Source organism: Typopeltis vanoorti, chromosome 5 (assembly GCF_054136105.1).
Source record: "Typopeltis vanoorti isolate ZY-2024b chromosome 5, IOZ_Tvanoo_1.0, whole genome shotgun sequence".
NCBI lineage: Eukaryota > Metazoa > Arthropoda > Arachnida > Uropygi > Thelyphonidae > Typopeltis > Typopeltis vanoorti.
This window is the reverse complement of record NC_143553.1, coordinates 35,491,752-35,511,031: the sequence shown is the minus strand read 5'-3', so window position 1 is coordinate 35,511,031 and position 19,280 is coordinate 35,491,752. Positions and strand designations below refer to the sequence as shown.

Sequence of the window (19,280 nt, the reverse complement as noted above, 5' to 3'; positions counted from 1 at the left end):
TCACGAGATGTACTAACCATGCTGGGATGATTGGTTTCTAAATGGCGTTTCAACTTACTTGGTAGCATGCACTCTAGAGCCAAAACTGTCATACACAGATCACACTGCGGCCTCTCTTCACCATTGACTTCTGTCGATGTAAAACCCAAGTCCAAATAACTGTCATCATATTTTCAATATATTTACATTTCTTCATACTCTTGCCACTATTTGACAGTGTGCCCTCTTTATTTTCTCTCTCATGATGCTTATTACTGTTTAGTAAAAACCGATTCATTTTTAAAAATACATACGAGAAGAAATACTTCAAAAACTTCACTTGACTAAATCACAACAATATTCAGTTGATACAGTCTCCAAAAACTAATTCAACACTAAGACCGCATGAAACCACTATTTATATATGAACACAAAGTACCGAGAAAGGTCAAGAAACTACTAAAACAATCGAGAAATTTAATTATTGTAGAGCGCCATTTAGTAACCATTTGTAGAAGCTTCTGCAAACAGTTATTGCTAAGTGAGTTACTGGTTTGCACCAGGTCCGCTAGATGTCATGTCCTATCACATTGAATTGAAAATGGAAATAAAATTATGGAAATTTTGTAATCGAGGCACCCCTGTGAGGAAGCCACGGCTCCCCAGGGCACCATGGTGCACACTTTGGGAACCACTGATCTATGATGTATTTCGAAGGGGAGTTTGTGAGGAAGAAGAGGTCAGGGATGTTTTGCAAGGTGGTGGTGGTAGTGGGGTTTGGCTGGTGTTTTGGTAGGAAGATGAATTATGTGTGTTAAATCATTGCTAATGGCAAATACTTCAGCATTCTTTCCTGCTTGACCAGTGGAACTAGAGATGGGAAGCCATTTTGAGTTGTGAACAGTAAAATTCCCAAGGAAAATTATCTCACTCTTTGTGTGTTTGAGAAAATGAAATTTTAGAGATAACTTTAGAGATTCCAATTTATTTGTAGTTCAAATTTATCACAGCTCCCTATTAGTTTATTAATGATGCTGTGCAGGTCCTCTTGATTCTCAGTGATTAGTACCGTATTGTCTGTATATATTACGTTAGACATCTTCACCGATTAAGACGTTTCTTTGTGTTTCAGTTTCTTGCATCACCCTTTTGAAGAATTTGAATCCTAAACAACAGTTGTGATAATACACATTCCTGCTGGACTCCTGTTTTTTATATCTGTCTATTGTGAAAGCCATTGTTTATTTTTATTGCATATAGTCAATTCCAGTATATGTTTTATTATTGTTTTCTAAGATTCATATAAGCATATCTTTAGTGTGCGTCATGGTCAGATGCTTTTTTAGTATTGATGAAGTAGAGGCAGATTTCTTTTTGTACAGCAATTGATCTTTTGCATGTCATTCTAAGGTTTAGTATTGCATCATTGGTACCAGATATCAATGTTCAATATTATTCTAATAAATAATTTTAAGGCATTACTCATTAAGCTAATTGTTCTGTAATCAGTATATCTTAGTGAATTTAGTTTTTTTGGAATCATGATCATTGTGTTTTCCATAGTTTTAAGCAAGATACCATAATCATATATTTTAAAATTAAAAATCTTTGTTAGCTGGATATTTTTATCTCCTAAATTATTTAGCTATTTCATTTGTAACTAAATCTGGACCCAGTACTTTATTTTTCTTTAATTTTTTAAGTAATTTTCTTACTTCTTCAGTTAGAATTGAAGGACCATCTGTTTCATTCTCATTATTTGTTTTTAGGTCTTCCCTATTATCTGATTATAGGTCTTTAATATGTTTATTATTATTATTGTGCAGGCACTCCATGGAGTCCTGTATTGTCATTAAAATTTTGATATATTTTCATTTATATTTTCCAAAGGAAGATGATCTCACTGATTTTACACATTAAAGACTCATTATGGGAGAACCAAACTATATCAGCACAATATCTATCATACTTCTCTTTGAAACCATTAGCAGACAAAGCACTCACAACTGACTCAGGCAACACATCCCATTCATTCGCCACTCTGCAAGCAAAAAATCTACTCCTCACACCCTTGTTAACCATACTCTTACCCAACTTCCAGGGATGACTTCTTATTCTGCTCCCCTTTAGCCAAGTGTTGAAACATTTCCCCTGCATCAATCCTATAAAATACTTTAAGTAACTTAAATGTTTTTATCATATCCTACCCTTTTTTGCCTATCAACCAACTTTTGCAATCCACAGACCCTCACTCTGTCTTCATAGGGATCAATCCACACACAACTCACTATCTTGGTCACTTGCCTCTGGATCCCCTCCACTACTTCCACATCCCCAAGAAATCCAGGTAACCAGACCTGAGCACAGCAATGTAAAATGAGAGATGCAGTCGTATTAAGGATTTATAAAGAGGAATGATAAACTCCCTTATCAATAACCAAGTAATCCTGTGAGCTACTACTGGCTACTTTTATATGATTATTAATCATATAAAACTCCTTTAGAAGAAATTTAAATTGTACAGAAGAAATTACTAAAATAAAGAGCCAAAAGACTTCAAAAGGTTAGTAAATAAAACTTCTTTAAAAGAAATTTAAATTGTGAAGAAATTTTTCAGTATGTGACAAAAAAGGGGAGGAGAGGTTACTATTATCCCCTGAAAGTTGTGTCAGAGTATGAGGAATTGATTTTTTTCTTGGAAAGTGGTGAATCAATGGACTTTCAGAGGTGGTCATAAGTGCATTGTTAGGAAATAAGTTTAAGAAGAGGTATGATATGAATAATGGTTAGTCCTTTATGTAAAGGAGTTTACAGACTTGGAGATACTAATAATGTTATTTAGTAAACTACATTAACGTTATTGCAAATTCTTCTTTTTAACTCTATTGTCACTGATATTAAGAGAAAACAGGAAACAATATCTAGAAATAAATACAACCTGCTTTTAAAAAGAAATTGACTTTTGTAATTTGTAATACAATCAACTCATGCTATATCAAACTCATAGGGATCATAGGAGTAGTTTGTTATTAGGAATAGTTTACTGGATCATATTTTTTTAAACATTGAGACATTTAACTTGAGAGGTGGTTACAGGGTTGACACTGGGGAGTTCTTTCGCTTGGTTGAAGAGCAGGAAGGAGTGATGACAAGAGGCCATCCCTGGAAGTTATGAAAGGAAACTGTGAGCAAGAGGGTGAGGAGTGGTTTCTTTGCATGGAGGGTGGTTGAACCATGGAATGCATTGCCTGATGGAGTGGTGAGAGCGAGAACGGTCAATGAGTTCAAGGAGTGGTATGATAGACTGTGTTTCTTAGGGGGGACCTCCCTTCAATGAGTCTTGATAGACTTTGTGTTTCTTAGGAAGCACCTCCCACGATGAGTCTTTTGACTCCGTAGAGGCCTGAATAATAATAATTGCATTGTACTATGGAGCGTTGGTCAGAGCTTTCTGGTAGTTTGTTATAGCAGTGTTTACTGTAATAGGAATCAACTTTACAGAAAACATGTTAATATAGAAATACTTCAGCATGGTCCTGCAAAAATGTGGATTTAATTAATTAATTTATATGTACATATTTTGACTATTAAAAATTATGTGAAATGAAATTTGTCTTGCACAATAAGTTCCTTTATTTTAACATTTTTTGCATTCCTATTTTTTTTAATTAGCAGGAGTTTGTTACAGCATTATGCTTTTGTATTCCAAGGATTATAGTTTAAATGTGTATGAGAAAGTTAATACAAAGGAGAATTGTTTCTCTTTTCTGGAGTAAATAATATTAATTTTAAAGACAGTATGACAAGTTAAGATGAAAATTAATCAAAGTAATGTAACAAAATTAATCAAAAGCCATATTCAATTCAATAATTCAATGTGAATTATTTATTTTTCATACTGATTTTTTAAATGGCGTACTGATCTTGGATTAATTCATTTGATCTTTCCAGTCAAAGGGAATGTGTTGTTCTCTTGATTGTGCTATGGGGATGATAGTAGAAGAAGAAGAGGTTAATGGAGGCAGACTATATGTTTGCTAATATAAAGAGTTTTTTAGAGGTATTTAATTATTTTTATTTAATAAAATTTTGATATGCATATTTATTCACTTAAATTTATTTTTTATAGGTTCTAGCTGAAACTTATCAGAATACCAGAGACCACTGGCGATCCTTTGGTTATCAAAAAGCAATTATAGCTCTCAAGAATTATCCAAAAGAAGTTACAAATTGGGAGGTTAGATTATTCTCTGTATAATGTCATTCCAACTATTAAAATTTTCTTTTGTTATATTGTATAATTTATTTCATCATGAATGAATGTTTTTTAATTGTAAGAAAATTTATACACTTGGAAGTAAGAAAATTTTCCATTGAATGATGGCAACAGTAACTTGCTCATTGTCTGTCAGTGATAAATAGCTTCATCTAATCCTTTATTTCTGAAACTGGTTAAATGCAGATGAAGGTAACAAGATTTTTATTTTAAAACTCTATGATTATTCATGCGACATAGTTCAAATGTTTGAAATTAACAGGACTCCTACTAACAAAACAAATGACAATTAAATTTAAGTCAGCATTTCACGATGTATTTATTTTGGCATCTTCATAACTGATGTACAAAAAAAACAGGGAAAAACAGAACGTGATTTTGAGAATATACAAATGTGTTTTTTCTATATTTTGCATAAAAGTACTTTTCACCCTTTTTAATGGTTAAATTTGATAGATAGATTAAATTTTACATCAGTGAGTCTCTTAGTTTCACAATTTCATTGTTTAATTTTTACAAATAGGTATTATTATTATTATTTAAGATTATTATTTTAATCTATCAGCGAATCAGTTAAATATTATAGAACAAACCATAAGTAAAAGAGGTTTCCACTTGCAAGTTGCCTTCTCATATATTACCAAAGAGGCAAATAAATTGCTATCATACAACTAATGAAAATTGTCCAATTGGAAGCTATGTCTCTATTCTTAAGCATTAAACTGCCTAAGAAAAAATCTCACTAATATAAGCCTTTCACAACCCTCTAAAAACAATAATATGCACTGATTTTAAAAGTTAACACCATTCTCAGTACTGATTACTGTAACCAAAAGATATAAGATTATTAAACACAGAAAGATATATGAGTAACAGATTTAGACAGATCCTACAGTGGCAACTCATAAAAAAATGACCTCATTAAAAATATGATTTATTGGAAGAAGAATTTAAAAAGAAGCCCAGGTCAAAACTTTTCTTGAATCCATTCCTGTACTGTGTACCAAAAACACACAAACCAAACGTCTCAGATGCCTCACTGCAGATGGTATAAGATTACTCAGTTAGCTCTTATCCCAAGTACCTTGCATAATTGTTAGTCTTATTTAGGATTGCAACAGTGCAGTCTCATTGTTGTACTCCATCCTTGTTAAAAAAAAGTTCTCCGGATTTCATGAATAAAAAACATTAAAGTAATATTACACAATGTCCTAGCCAGCCTTCATGTGACAGCACTCTTCACCAATTTATTTCTAAAAGAAACTATGCACATTACTGAAGTTCCCACCTGACATCATCACACTTTTCAGACATTTCCTAATGCAAACTCTTTAAGTGGAAGAACAAAATTAGCAACCAAACTATATGTTATCAATATATTCTCCACTAATCTGTATAACTGAAAATTTTAAGAATCGACTTTGCAGAGAGGCACATTAACACCATTTGTTTGGTGATATTATGTTAATGACATTTTCATAATCTGGCCCTATAATGTGAAAATTCTGACAAGGTCATTCATTCAAACATGAGACAAAGTGAAATTCTTGCAAGCATGAGTATCTAGAGCAGGATTTCCAGATTATCTAACCCTTATGCAGCCCACAGTACTATAGTTTGCCCACAGATTAGAGACCCTTCAACACTTCTGCGCATGTCCCAAAAAGGAGAATCCATTCTGATAATAGGGTAATCAATCCTTCTTCTGGGATGACTTAATTTATTATTACAGGTCAGAAAATTTAGCTTTTCTTTTACGAACATTGTAGTTTTTTAAGTGTAACTATTTTGATTGTATAACAGTTGGAAAAATGTATGTAGAGTATTAACAAAATTAAAAAAAGGTATAGCATAAAACAAAAATTTAACAAAATTTATTTTTAAGAAAGTTTTCTATAAAATAAAAATAATTATACATAAAAACAGAAATTTTTTTCAAATGAACTTAGATATTCTAAACTTACAGTTGAGAGAACTGAGATTAATCCTAAACCAATTAATTATTTATGACTTGTTGTGACTCTTTTAACAAACCCATGCAAAAAAAAAAGACTGGAAAAAAATACCATTATCAAATCCTTTTAATCTTCATAGTCATCTGAATCGGTGTGCGAATCACCATCACTTTCACTTAAACTGATCACCAAAGGTTCGCATAATTCTTCGATAATTTGGTCTCTGTCCCAATACATATTTTCCAATGAGGTGACATGAGAGCAATATTTTCCCGTTTTGAACTGTAATACTTTCAATCGTCTGTTCTGAAAGCTTAAAAAGTTTCGACATGTCAATATCCCCAGTTACATTGTGATGGCGAATGAAACTTTTCACTTCTGCCCAAACATACTCAATAACATTAAAACTACTCAATAACATTAAAACTACTCAATAACATTAAAACTACTCAATAGCATTAAAACAAAATCCGATTTCATGAAGTGTTTTCCTTAAAGTTTCTCTTTTCCAAGGAAAATTAATTTTTCTTTAAGCACAGGAATCAATTTCGGAACAGTTGGCACTCTTTTCTTGACCACATAAAATTCGTGAATAGCTCTTCATATAACGTCTACATCAAAATCATTCAATGCTACGGTTTTGATGGTTTTCTTTCTCTGGCACTTTTTTTTAGGTGATTTAAATTTTGATTCTTCATCTTTTTCAGAATCTATGAATTCTTTTAACAGTCGACCCCGATATGCCTGCAATTGCACATGCACGTTTTATGACTTGAGAAAGGGGAACAAGGAGACTGCCTTTTAACGATTCTTTTTCACAGAATGCCAGCACATTATTCAATATTCTTTTGCAAGAGCTACTGAAACGTTTAACAACAGAACTTGTTGACTGTACTGGATTCATCATACAAATTAATAATAAAAAAAATAATGCAAAAAAGCGACAACAAAAATCAGTCTACTGTTAGTACAGCGACAGACAAGAAAGCACGTGATTTCATGACCAATTCATTGAAGGATGTACGAATTGGCGACCAATTCGTGCATCCTTCATTTCGTTCTCCCCTTCAGCATGAATTGACTATTCTTGGCAAAATGCCAAGCAGAGATCTACAAACAGTGGGCATACTATAATACTAACATTCAGTAAGTTTGCAACCTTTTGTCAATGGAATTTAAAAAATAATAAGAAAAAAACACGATGCCAAAATACTTCAAGAACATGCCATAAACATCACCTTTAAAACAATCATGAAACTACAGTGAATAGTGAGATTCTAAAAGACATGTCCTACCTGAAAAATATCTAGGTGTGTACAAAATATATTGCAATAAATGGAAACCTATAATGAGGAAAAAAGGGCCTGTCCATAGAAATCAATACTAAAGAACACATCAGTAGTGTCACATAATATCATTTTGACAGGACATGACTTAAAACATGTCTGTACATTGGAAAGCCATGAAATAGATTGGGAAAAAAAATTCATGTTCCATTTAGATGGAATGCAAATTTTATTGAGCATAGACTTTACCAACATGAATAGCTCCTATAAAAAATTGGATTTATTTGGTTGTAAAAACAATAAAAATCATGCAAAGAAAAACATTTACTAATTTCGCTACAATGAACTTATGGCTTCTTTAGGATAAAATAAAAAAAACATAAAGATGATGAGTAAAAAATACAATTAATGTAAAAAGGTGAAAGTTGTCATTGTAGTATAAAGAATCAAAATATAAAGAGACAGTGAGGTGTAGCATGTCTTTTATATATATATATATAGCATTATTTAGAAGAAGATTAGCTGATAAATGAAGTCAGGTTCATAAAGCAATATAATCAATGATTTTTAGATATTAGTTAGGATGAGTTCTTGCTTTTTGTTGAGTGAGCCATCTGAATAAACGAGAGTGCTAGATTCTTTAATCTGATGTGAATGGAAGTATATAAGGAAGAAGAAGAATTGAAATAGCCTCTGTAATGAATGTCAAGATTTAGAATTAGAAAATAGAATATTTTGGATGGTTCTCCTTGAATAGCCATTGAAGATGAACTGATTGAGTAGAGACTATAGTTCCTTTTTCCATCTATCCTCATAATCTTTTAAGGTGGGGACTACACTTTTTTTAGGGTGTGAATGATGCCTATGTTTTGCAAAAGATGGTGAAAAGATGAAGATTGAAGATAACATCTTACTGTACTTGTGGTAAACATCTAATATGAAACCATTCTCTGATGTTTATGAGATCAGGACATCATCATCATCATCATTATTATTATTAAGAGAGAGACATCCAGGGAGCCAGGAACTCATCAAGGGAAGTCACATAATACATGCATCAACTGTCATACTTGTTCTTGAATTCATTCACACTGCTTGCACACGCAACATCCAGTGGTAATCCATTCCAATCGCACGTCACACTATGAGAGAAATATCTAGATCTGGCACCCCTCCCCTTTCTTGACAGCATTCTTTCCCAGCTTCCAATGATGTCCTTTCCCTGCACTCCAGAAAATGAAAAATTTCATCAACTGAATTCCTCTATGACCCTTTCAGAAGTTTGTGAGTCTCAATCATATCACCCCTCTTTCTCCTGTTTTCTAGTGTCAGCAGTCTACAAATTCTCAGTCTGTATTGTGGAATACTTCATAATCAGTATTCCACAATCCTGATATCACTTTTAACACTCTCCACTGTATCAGAATCACAGGAGACCAGACCTGCACACAATAGTCCAAGTGAGGTCTTATGAAAGTATGAAGTAAAGAGGCAAAATTTCATCCTTATCATTACATGTCAAAGTTCGTTTCAGCATTGCAATTATTTTTTGAGTTATATTCATAATCTTTGCTACATTGCCACTGTACTTTAACTGACTATCTACTAACTCCAAGATCCCTAACCTTATCAGTTTCTTCTAGCACAGCGTTTCTCAACCTTTCTGAGCCCAAAGACCAGTAAAATGCCTAAAACAATTCTATGGACTACTAAGTTACAGAGGCATAGCTGGGAGGGGACGATCAGCCCCTGGCGGCACTCTTTTTGGCATTTAAGAAATCTTGCCTTACTGTCTATGGCAATAAAACTATATTGTTGTTCACCCTCTTTTATTATTTGTTATTCTGCCGAAATGACGAATAATAAAAGAGGTATGACGTGAACAACAATATGGTTTTATTGCTTCTGCCTTGGAACATTCTGACGCTATTTGTTAGGTTTTTTTTAAGTCTCCATTTGATTTCAATAATTTTTACTTACTTATTCAATTTTAATTTGTTTTGTTTGGATAATTAAAAAAGTATATATTTATTTAATTAATTTAAGTCTGCCTGTGGACCACCTGTCCCATCATCGCGGACCACAGGTTGAGAAACACTGTTCTAGCATAATGCCACCGATATTATACAACATTGGATATCTAATCATGCCAAAGTGCATAACTTTATGTTTACTGATTGAACTGACATCCATTTCCCAGGTTCACAATTCCAGCCTATTCAAATCATTCTGCAAGTATGGCATATCATTTGCATTTCTGATTACCTTACCTATCTTTGCATCATCAGCAAATAGCTGTATATTGCCTGTCAAATCCTTTTCAGTGTCATTAATGTACAGATTGAATAACAAGTGGACCAAGGCCTGATCCTTGTGATACATCACTGGTTACCTTAAATCTTGCAGACTCACATCTCCCATGTATCACTTTTTGATATGTCAGTCAACCATCCTCTTATCCACACTAATATTTTATAATCCAATCCCATATTCTCCAATTTATGCAACAGTCTTCCATACTGCATTCTGTCAAAAGCCTTAGCAAAATCCAAAAGTATTATGGTGTATCCATTCTTCTTGTCTAACACAAATGTGAACAAGATGCTAAAACATGATCTTCTCTCAGTAAACCCATGCTGTTCTTTGTAAAGTGGAGATTCTCTGTCAACACCCATTTCTGAATGCGAGCGCTAATGAATGCTTCCAAAATCGACACTACCACTCCTGAGATACAGATTGGTCGATAGTTGGATGCATTGGTCTTTGCACCACCTTTGTGCAATGGAATTACCATACATTCTTTCCACTCCTGAAGAATCTTCCCTGTTCTGAGGCTCAAATTATATTCCTGGTCAAAGGAATAGCCAGTTCATGGACTGAATTTGAATTTACAATGTTGTAACGTTGTAAATTCAGTGTTATTTGTTGTACAAATAACGTTGTAAATTCAACAATTTGTTGTACAAACTGAATTTACAACATTGTAAATTCAGTTTGTACAATAGCTCTAATATCTTCTCCTTATACACCTGAGTTTCTTCATCCATTGAAGAGGTTGCAGTGAGCTCCATGTTGTATACACCACGTTGATGACTTTTAGCAAAATGGACACTAATTAGCTGAACAACCTTTCTGCATCTGTCACCCTCACACCATCCATATTCAGTAGAGTTATTCTTTCATATTCATTCTTTCTTTTACTTGCAGCACAACGATAGAATTCTTTGGGGTTGTTTTTAGCTTGCAGAGCCAGTTTCTTTTCATACTGAGATATAGCTTTCTGTACAACAGTTGTGACTCTTTTGGTCCACTGCTTATAATTTTTATAAATGACATCATCCTTATGCACATGATATTCCTTCCACATCATCCTTTTCTTACAAATCTCTTGCTTAATAAGATTACACATCCTTTGACTCCTACCCTATTTATTTTTCGAACCCTCGGGACTTATTTTGATATTTCATCAATTAAATATTTTTTAAATGCTTCCCATGCACTGTCGATATTCTCCCCATCCAGCAACCAATCCCATTTCACTAAACTTAGGATACTCCTCAGTTGGTCATAATGTCCTGCTTTGTAGTTCAGCATGTAACCTTTTCTGAATGGAACATTCATAAACTTAGTCACTTCCCTAGTGAGTACGGCATGACCATTGTCACCAACCAGAGGCAAAACTGTTACTTCTTTAACTGAAACACCCTCTGATGCTATAATTAAATCTAACTGTTTGACCTCAAGTTCATTCTGTCACATGCTGCTTGAGGAAGTTGTCTTGCAACAGCTTAGTAAATTTAGTTTCATTCTTCTCATAAGATTTTACTGCTACTTAATCAGTGTTTAGATAATTAAACTCCCTATTATGATTACTCTTTTTGCACCCATTGTATTTATTTCTTGATGCATTTCTTTGTCACTAGCAACTGATCCACTAGGTCTCTAACAACACCCCACTATGTATTTGATTTTGTTAGATTCCACATCACACTAATGGTTTCAAACTCACTGCCACATGAAAAACTGTTACTAGTATTACAATCATAGGTCTGAACACACTAACTAGATTGAAGTCATTTGATATCATTAGAAGCACATCCTCTCCTCTCCCATCCTGTGTATCCTTCCTAAAAATACTGAACCCTTTACACTCGATACCAGTTAGTATGTCTGATTCTGATAGCCAGGTCTCACTAATGCCTACAATCTGAGGTCCCATCATATTGACCAAGGAAACAAACTTTATCTGTTTGTTTCTGATACTCCTAGCTTTTGTGTACAGACATAATAAGCTACCTGCAAGTTCTTTTGTATACTCTTGTCAGTAGTCTGTATGACAGAGTTGGACAACTTGCAGATCTCTATTCTTCTCTAATGCCTTATATATGCAGACATCTTTGCACATATTTCATTGGTCTAAACTGGATGAACATAAAGATGAAATTGTTCTCTCCTTGGAATCATTTCCATGATGATGCCCATTCCCATCATTAACACAGTTACATAACATTGTACTGTCTTACGTATTCTCGCCATTCCTCTCATTATAATTTAGTTTTTCTGACTCTCTGAGTTGGATGTCTTACCAGTTACTAGTTTTTCAAGACTCCTGGTATGAAATGCATTCAAGTGTAGGCCGTCCCTCTTATACAAATCCAATCTTCCCTTAAATTCACTCCACACATCCAAAAACTCAGATCCATTCCTTCTACATAGCCTGTGCATCGAATCATTTACCATCATAGACTTTCTTCTTAATTCATTTTTATGATATCATGGTAATATACTTACGATTTTGACTTTCTTACTCTTCACTCTCACTTCTTTCAACAATCCTTTCATATCCTCTCTCGTACTGAACTGATAAGGGAGTGAGGACTAGATTTTTTGCTTGGAGAGTGTTGAATGAATGGATTGGGTTCACAAATACAGCTGTAAGTCTTTTGTTTGTTAAAGGATTCAAGGAGAGGTATGATAGTTATTGTGTGGATAGTTTAGGTCTTCCGTGATGATTCTCCAGACTCCATGGTGGTGCCCATACAGTAATAATAATAATCTTTCACTATTGCAAGCACCATTGTAATACATTTTCTCTCTATAACAAACTACAAGAAAGTTCCATATGCATAATAATATTCTTAAGAAATTCACTTAGGTAAACAGATCACTATGAGTTTGGTATAGTAGAAGTTTACTGTTTTTATACAAAATTGAAGTTATTTAATATCAAATTTTTCTGAAATTTTGATTATTCATTATGAAAATAACAGGTAACAGTCTTAATAGAAAGTGATTTTTTATGACTATAGCATTAAAAGACTTTTGGAATGGTATGGCCTGTAAAGATGATTCACAAGGTGTTCTGTAAAGGGCATTGATGATATATCGGAAGTAAGATGATACCATTTATGAATTGGATTATTATTATTATTATTATTACCTAAGACTTCATGGAGTCAACGACTCATCTGGGAGGTCCTTTTATCATCTCATCATACCATGTCTTAAACACACTCAAACTCCTTGCAGACACCACACTCTCAGGCAAGGCATTCCAATCATTCACAGCTCTGCATGAAAAAAACCTGCCTCTCACTCCCCTACTCGCACCCTCTTTATACAGTTTCCAGGGATGACCTCTGGTTCTCCCCTGATCTCCCACTGTTCTCTGTAGAACTTCTCCACCATTAATCTTATAACAACCCCTTACCAACTTGTAGGTCTCTATCATATCTCCCCCTCTTCCTTCTCTCCACCAGACTCTGCAAATTACATCTTCTCAATCTTTCCTCAAACTCAACATTCCATTCAACTTAGTCAGTCACCTTGGGACCCTTTCCAACATCTCTTCATCCTTTTGAAAACCGAGTGACCAAATCTGGGCACAATAGTCCATGTGTGGCGTAATCAAAGCCTTATACAATGGAACAAGAATCTCCCTACTTCTACATGTCAGTGTCCTCCGCATCATTCCCAGAAGTCTTTGTGTTGTCTTCACAGTTTTGGTGATGTGTCCCCTAAATTTTAGATCCTTATCCACTATCAACCCCAGATCTCTTATTTCCTCTACCTCCAACAATATATTCTCACCAAACATAAAATCTGCATCCCATTTTTGTTTTCCAAATTTTAAAACCTTATATTTTGCAACATTGAACTCATATCCCCATTTGCTTGCCCAATCACTCAATTTATTCATGTTTTCTTGCAAGGCCACAACATCTTCACTACTCTTTATGGTTCATTCCCAACTTTGCATCATCTACAAACAACTGAATATCTCTATCCAAATGTTCGCCAATATCATTAATATACAAGTTAAATAGTAATGGCTCTAAAACAGACCCCTGAGGCACTCCACTAGTGACTTTCCTTTTCCTGGATATCGCACCCCCATATACAACTTGTTGATACCTATCAGATAGCCAGTCTCCAATCCAATGCACTAATCTAATATCCAACCCCATCTGCTCTAGTTTGACTGTCAACTTATCATGAGGTACTCTATCAAAAGCTTTTGCAAAATCCAAGTATATTACTGTGTATCCTTCTCCTCTGTCCAAGGAAGCAGTCACTTTATTGTAATAAGTAAGTAGATTACTAAAGCATGACCTCCCTTTAGCAAATCCATGCTGTCCATCAAAGATTATACCATTGTTGTCAACCCAACTCTGGATCCTAGTTCTCACAAGCTTCTCCAACAACTTAACCACAACACCTGACACAGAGATAGGCCTATAGTTTGCTTCTTGAGTTCTATCACCTCCCTTATGAAGCAGCACAATCTTGCCCTCCTTCCACTCCTTTGGAACTCAACTTATGAGACTCATATTAAATAAATATGGCAAGTCAGGTGCCAACTCCCTGGCACATTCCTTCATCCTTGATAATATATCACTGCGATAATATATCGCGGTGATATATTATCAAGTCCCACAGCCTTATTTACATCTAGTTTACTCAACTCCCCAAACACCTCTTGCTCAGTTACAGTCAGTCTCTCCTTCCCATCATCAACTGCTCTCAATCTCTCCATGATGTCACATTCACAAGATTGAAAGACCTTTGTGAACTGCTCATTAAGTATCTCCACCACATCTTCCGCAACAGCTGTCTTTATACCATTTCCTCCCATCGATGTTATTCTTCCATAATCATTCTTTCTTTTGCTGGCTACATATCGAAAGAACTCCCTAGGATTCTTTTTGGCTTCATTAGCTAACTGCTGTTCATACCTCTCTTTAGCTACTCTCACAAACCAAGTCCATCCTTGCCTGGTCTTTGTAGACCTCATGAAATTGGTTACTTCCACTTCTCTTATGCTGCCTCCACAATGCCCTTTTTCTCTGTATCGCATGCTTAATCTCTTTATTCATCCATCTCACACCTACCTTATTTAATCTTCTCACCCTTGGAATACATTTTGACATTGCATCTACTAGATAATTTTTGAAAATCCCTCAAGCTGCAGTGATCTCTTTTCCAGCTAACTCCTCATTCCATGCTACACCCGCAAGCTATCTCCTGAGCTCTTCATTATCGCTCCCCTTGTAGTTCCACATATACCCTTTTCTCACAGGGGTCCTTGCACTGCTGGCAACCACCCAGGTAATCACCTCATGGTCACTTTCACCAATTGGTGGATGATTTGACACCTCATTTATAATTACATCCTCTGATGAGATGACCAAATCCAAGACCCTTAATCCTCGTGTGCCCTCTGTTACATACTGTCTGAGGTAATTATCCCTCAAAAACTCAAGAAATTCATTTTCTTTACTTCCAGTTGCTGTCTCTTCATTCCAGTCTATAATGCCATGATTAAAATCACCCATAATGATCACCCTTTTCTTATTTGCTTGGCTAATTTGACTATACATTTCACTGTCACCACCATCCACATTACCAGGTCTATAACAACATCCCACCAAGTATTTGATTCTGTTCACCTCTATCTCACACCATACTGCCTCAAAACCACTGGCCCTATTTCCCTCTTGCATCTCTATCTTGTATGGCCATAACTCTTTCTCTATCATCAATAGCACTCCCCTCCCTTTTTACCCCTTCTATCCTCACGAAACATATCATACCCTTCCATCTCTATTCCTGTCAGGCTGTCGTCCTCATCTTACCATGTCTCACTTATTCCGACAATTTGGGTGAACAAATGCAATTAGTGCAACCATTTCATCCTCCTTTTTTCTTATACTTCTAGCATTGGTATACAAAAACGATAGCTCATTTCTGGATCTACAACTAGTTCCACCAATACCACTCACTCGATGTGATCTCTCCATACTGGACTGGGGCCATTTCACTTCTGCTTCTTCATTTTAGAACCCTTTTCAATTCCATCTGTTTCCTCTTAATCCCTGGTCATCCCATTTCTTTCCTGCCTACATATGCTCTCATCTCCTCTTGGAGCATCCACCTTTCTCACGCTGTGTACCCCTGTCCACCCTGAGCCTCCCCGTTTCCCTGCTCCTCTTGCACACCCATTCTCTCATTTTCTATACTCATACCACTCACTTCCCCATTCATATCCACTTCTTCAATCTCTCTCCTGTCTTACCCTCCTGCTCTTCCACATCACTCCCCTCTCGATCTGATTCATTCTCTCTATTCACTTCTCTACCTTCCAGCAGCAGTCTCTCCAAGCGACTCACACCATAACCACTCAAATGCAGTTCATTGCTCCCAAAGCTCACTTTGTCCCTCAAACTCATTCCACACATTAACAAACTGTACTCCCATCTCCTCACACATTTCAGCCAGAATATCATTCATAATCCGCCTCATTTCACAACAGTCATACCTAGGCAACACACTAACTACCCTTCCGGTCACACTATTCTCTTTTATCTTTCCAAGCAGCCTCCTGATATTCATTCTGACATGCTCTTTGTTCTCTCTCAAATCATTTGTACCAATTAATACTATTAACTCTTTTGCTCGCTCCCGCCTCATATCCAATGCCTCAATCACCCTACTCATTTTACCGCCTGGTAAACATACCTTGTGCATTTTATCTTCTAGCACACCTTTAATAATGGAGTCGCCATACAACGCCACTCGCTCATCTTTCACTAACTCTTTCATGCCATCATGATTTATTTTAATAGTTTTGACCTGAATTCTCTTAATTTCATTTCTTGCCTCATCCAATCCAATTCACTTTCCGAATCTCGCAACACATTCTCTCCATCATTAAATCTTTCTAACTCTCGACCTCCTCTTCTCACCTTCCCTCTCATTCATCCTTCTTTGTTTCTGTACTTTCGGTCCAACATACGTCCAACTTTCACTATGATGATGAAGATAATGATTTTTTATAAATTGGAGAGAATTTTTGTAGTCATGGTAGCAACCACACTGAATTCAAAGGATTTTGATAACATAATTAAATGGTTTTATAATTACTAAATTATAGAATTGTGATTTTGGATGTTACAGTATTAATGCTAATGTTCTATGATTGCTAAATGAACTGACTTTTGTAAATTAAATTGTTTGCTAGCATTAGGCAATTAATATTTATCCTACCATCTGCTATCTCTGAACTGCATGTGTTCATAGGTTAATTGTATAATAAAAAAAAAACTGCATTAAAACCCTCAGACTGACTAACTTCACTTTTCCTGAAAAAGTCTAATAAACATTCTCCTATTATATACAGTATTTAAACCCAGGTGTCTTCCCAAGGTGATATGTCAAAAGCCATTCAGCCATGAAGATGTTTCTGTTTCATCCAGTATTCCATTTACTTACATGTTATTCTCATTGCAGCCAAGTAACTTGGTTTTCCTTTAACTTAATTTTACATGGAGAGGACTATTAATCCTGTCTCCATTGGCTTCGTTATATTTGTTAGGGAAAGAGCTAGATTACACCTGAAGCGGTATGTCTGAGACACAAAAATGTCATCTTTAGGAAGATCATTGCCTTGAGGCAGTTGCCTCCCCACTCTTTTAACCTGTCTTGATGTCTTTCAGTTGTATGAATTTCTGTTTTACCATATTTCAATCATTATAATTCAGCATATTTCAGGTTAGGTCAACAATAAAACTGAAATTCAGTTTGGATTGCTGATATAATTTATTTAGCTTTAAGTTTGTAATCCATGTTAATGTTATATAAATCAGTTTTGGTTTTCTTTTAATTCTGAGGTAGGAAGCTAAATCAATACCTGGGATTGGAGATAAGTTAGCAGATAAAATAATGGAAATAGTTCAGAGTGGTCATCTGAGAAAAATTGATGAAGTTTGCTCAGGAAGCCGAATAGAAGCCATTAATCTTTTCACAAATGTTTGGGGAGCTGGACCTAATACTGCTTGCATGTGGGTTCAACAGGTAATTAAACTGAAAGTATTATCTCTTCTAAATATTTATATTAGTGATCATAATCAATGGCTGGAATTTTGTGTTAGAAGTCACAACATTTAAAAGTTGTGATACTATTACTTCTTATTATATACTTATCTCATGCAAAAAGATCATCAAATAGTGCCTTAAACCCATTCACAGTTTCTACACTCACCACACTTTTTTAGGCAGTGCATTCCACTTACCAATCACTTGCCATGCAAAGAACCTGCTTCTCACTCTCCTCCTACAGTTTCCAAGGATGGCCTCTGGTTCTACCCTTGCCTCCCTCTACTCTAAGAAAAATCTCCTCCACATTAATCTGGTAGCACCCTCTCATCAATGATATGTCTCAATCATCTCTCCTTCTATTCACAAGGCTCTGTAAGTTTCATTCCCTCAATCTCTCCTCATATCTGATATTCCATAGATTTGACACTAACTTAGTAAACCTTCTCTGGACCCTCTCCAGTAAATCCTCATCCTCCTGAAAACCAGGTGACCAAATCTGTGCACAGTTGTGATAAAAGTTGTGATACAGTATAAAAACTGTCTAAAAAATATTTTGCAATAAAATTATCCAAAAATTCTTCCATAATATATAGTGAGCAAAGAAATATTGGAAATAGTCATAAAATAGGTTTGTTTCATAATAGCATTCTTATGTAGCAACATCATTAATTATCACAATAATTTAACAGAATTTGTTGGCTTCTTTACTCTAGAAGTATATTTTTGTTTGAACTTATTTTGTCATCTTAATGACAGTAGCTTAGCTGGGGGGGGGGTCTGTCTCGGGCGACACTTTGAACCTTTTTGAACTTTTGCAGTTAATTCTAAAATACAGTCTCTAGAACTCAGTTCCAAATATTGTAATACTATGTGAATTTTCCTCACAATTGCTGTAAGTTGTGAAAGGAGTTTTTCTAAATAAAATAGATTAAGAATTACTATGAAATAGAGTTTGCCATTGTCATCGACGACTTTGCTAACAGAAAAGCAAGAAAAATAACATTTTTAGAATGTTGAAGTTAAAGTTTTACTTCAAAAATAAACATAGTGTTTTAATTTATTTCTCTTTATGTCGTTTTGACTTTTTTGTAGTATTTTTGGTGTGTGTTGAGAGGAGCAACAAACTTAGGGACTGCCTCTGTTGGCAAAAGCTCTAGCTACACCACTGCCCGTTGAATAACATGGATAAAAAGTGCAATTAGTCTCACTATTTCATCCATGGCCAGTAGGGAGGTTAAAGATGGATACTAGATAATTAGAGTAGAACTCTGATTTTATCAGTATTCAAAAAAAAAGGGGGGGGGATAGTAAAACTGAGCATGAGGATTACAGAATTTCCTTACTGAATATGCCAGGAAAGATTTATTTTGTACATATGTGACAGAAGTTCAGTAAAACTATTGAAAA

General features: G+C 35.0%; 1 protein-coding gene across 1 annotated transcript in view; it reads left to right on the top strand.

The window, feature by feature from the left end:
- The window catches only part of LOC150106315 (DNA polymerase lambda-like), a 152,742-nt gene that overhangs the window by 70,228 nt on the left and 63,234 nt on the right, over positions 1–19,280 (top strand). The window contains exons 3-4 of the mRNA XM_090392354.1: positions 4,109–4,216; positions 17,670–17,849. Of these exons, the coding sequence (XP_090248480.1) occupies positions 4,109–4,216; positions 17,670–17,849 (288 nt within the window). The remainder of the gene's footprint in view (positions 1–4,108; positions 4,217–17,669; positions 17,850–19,280) is intronic.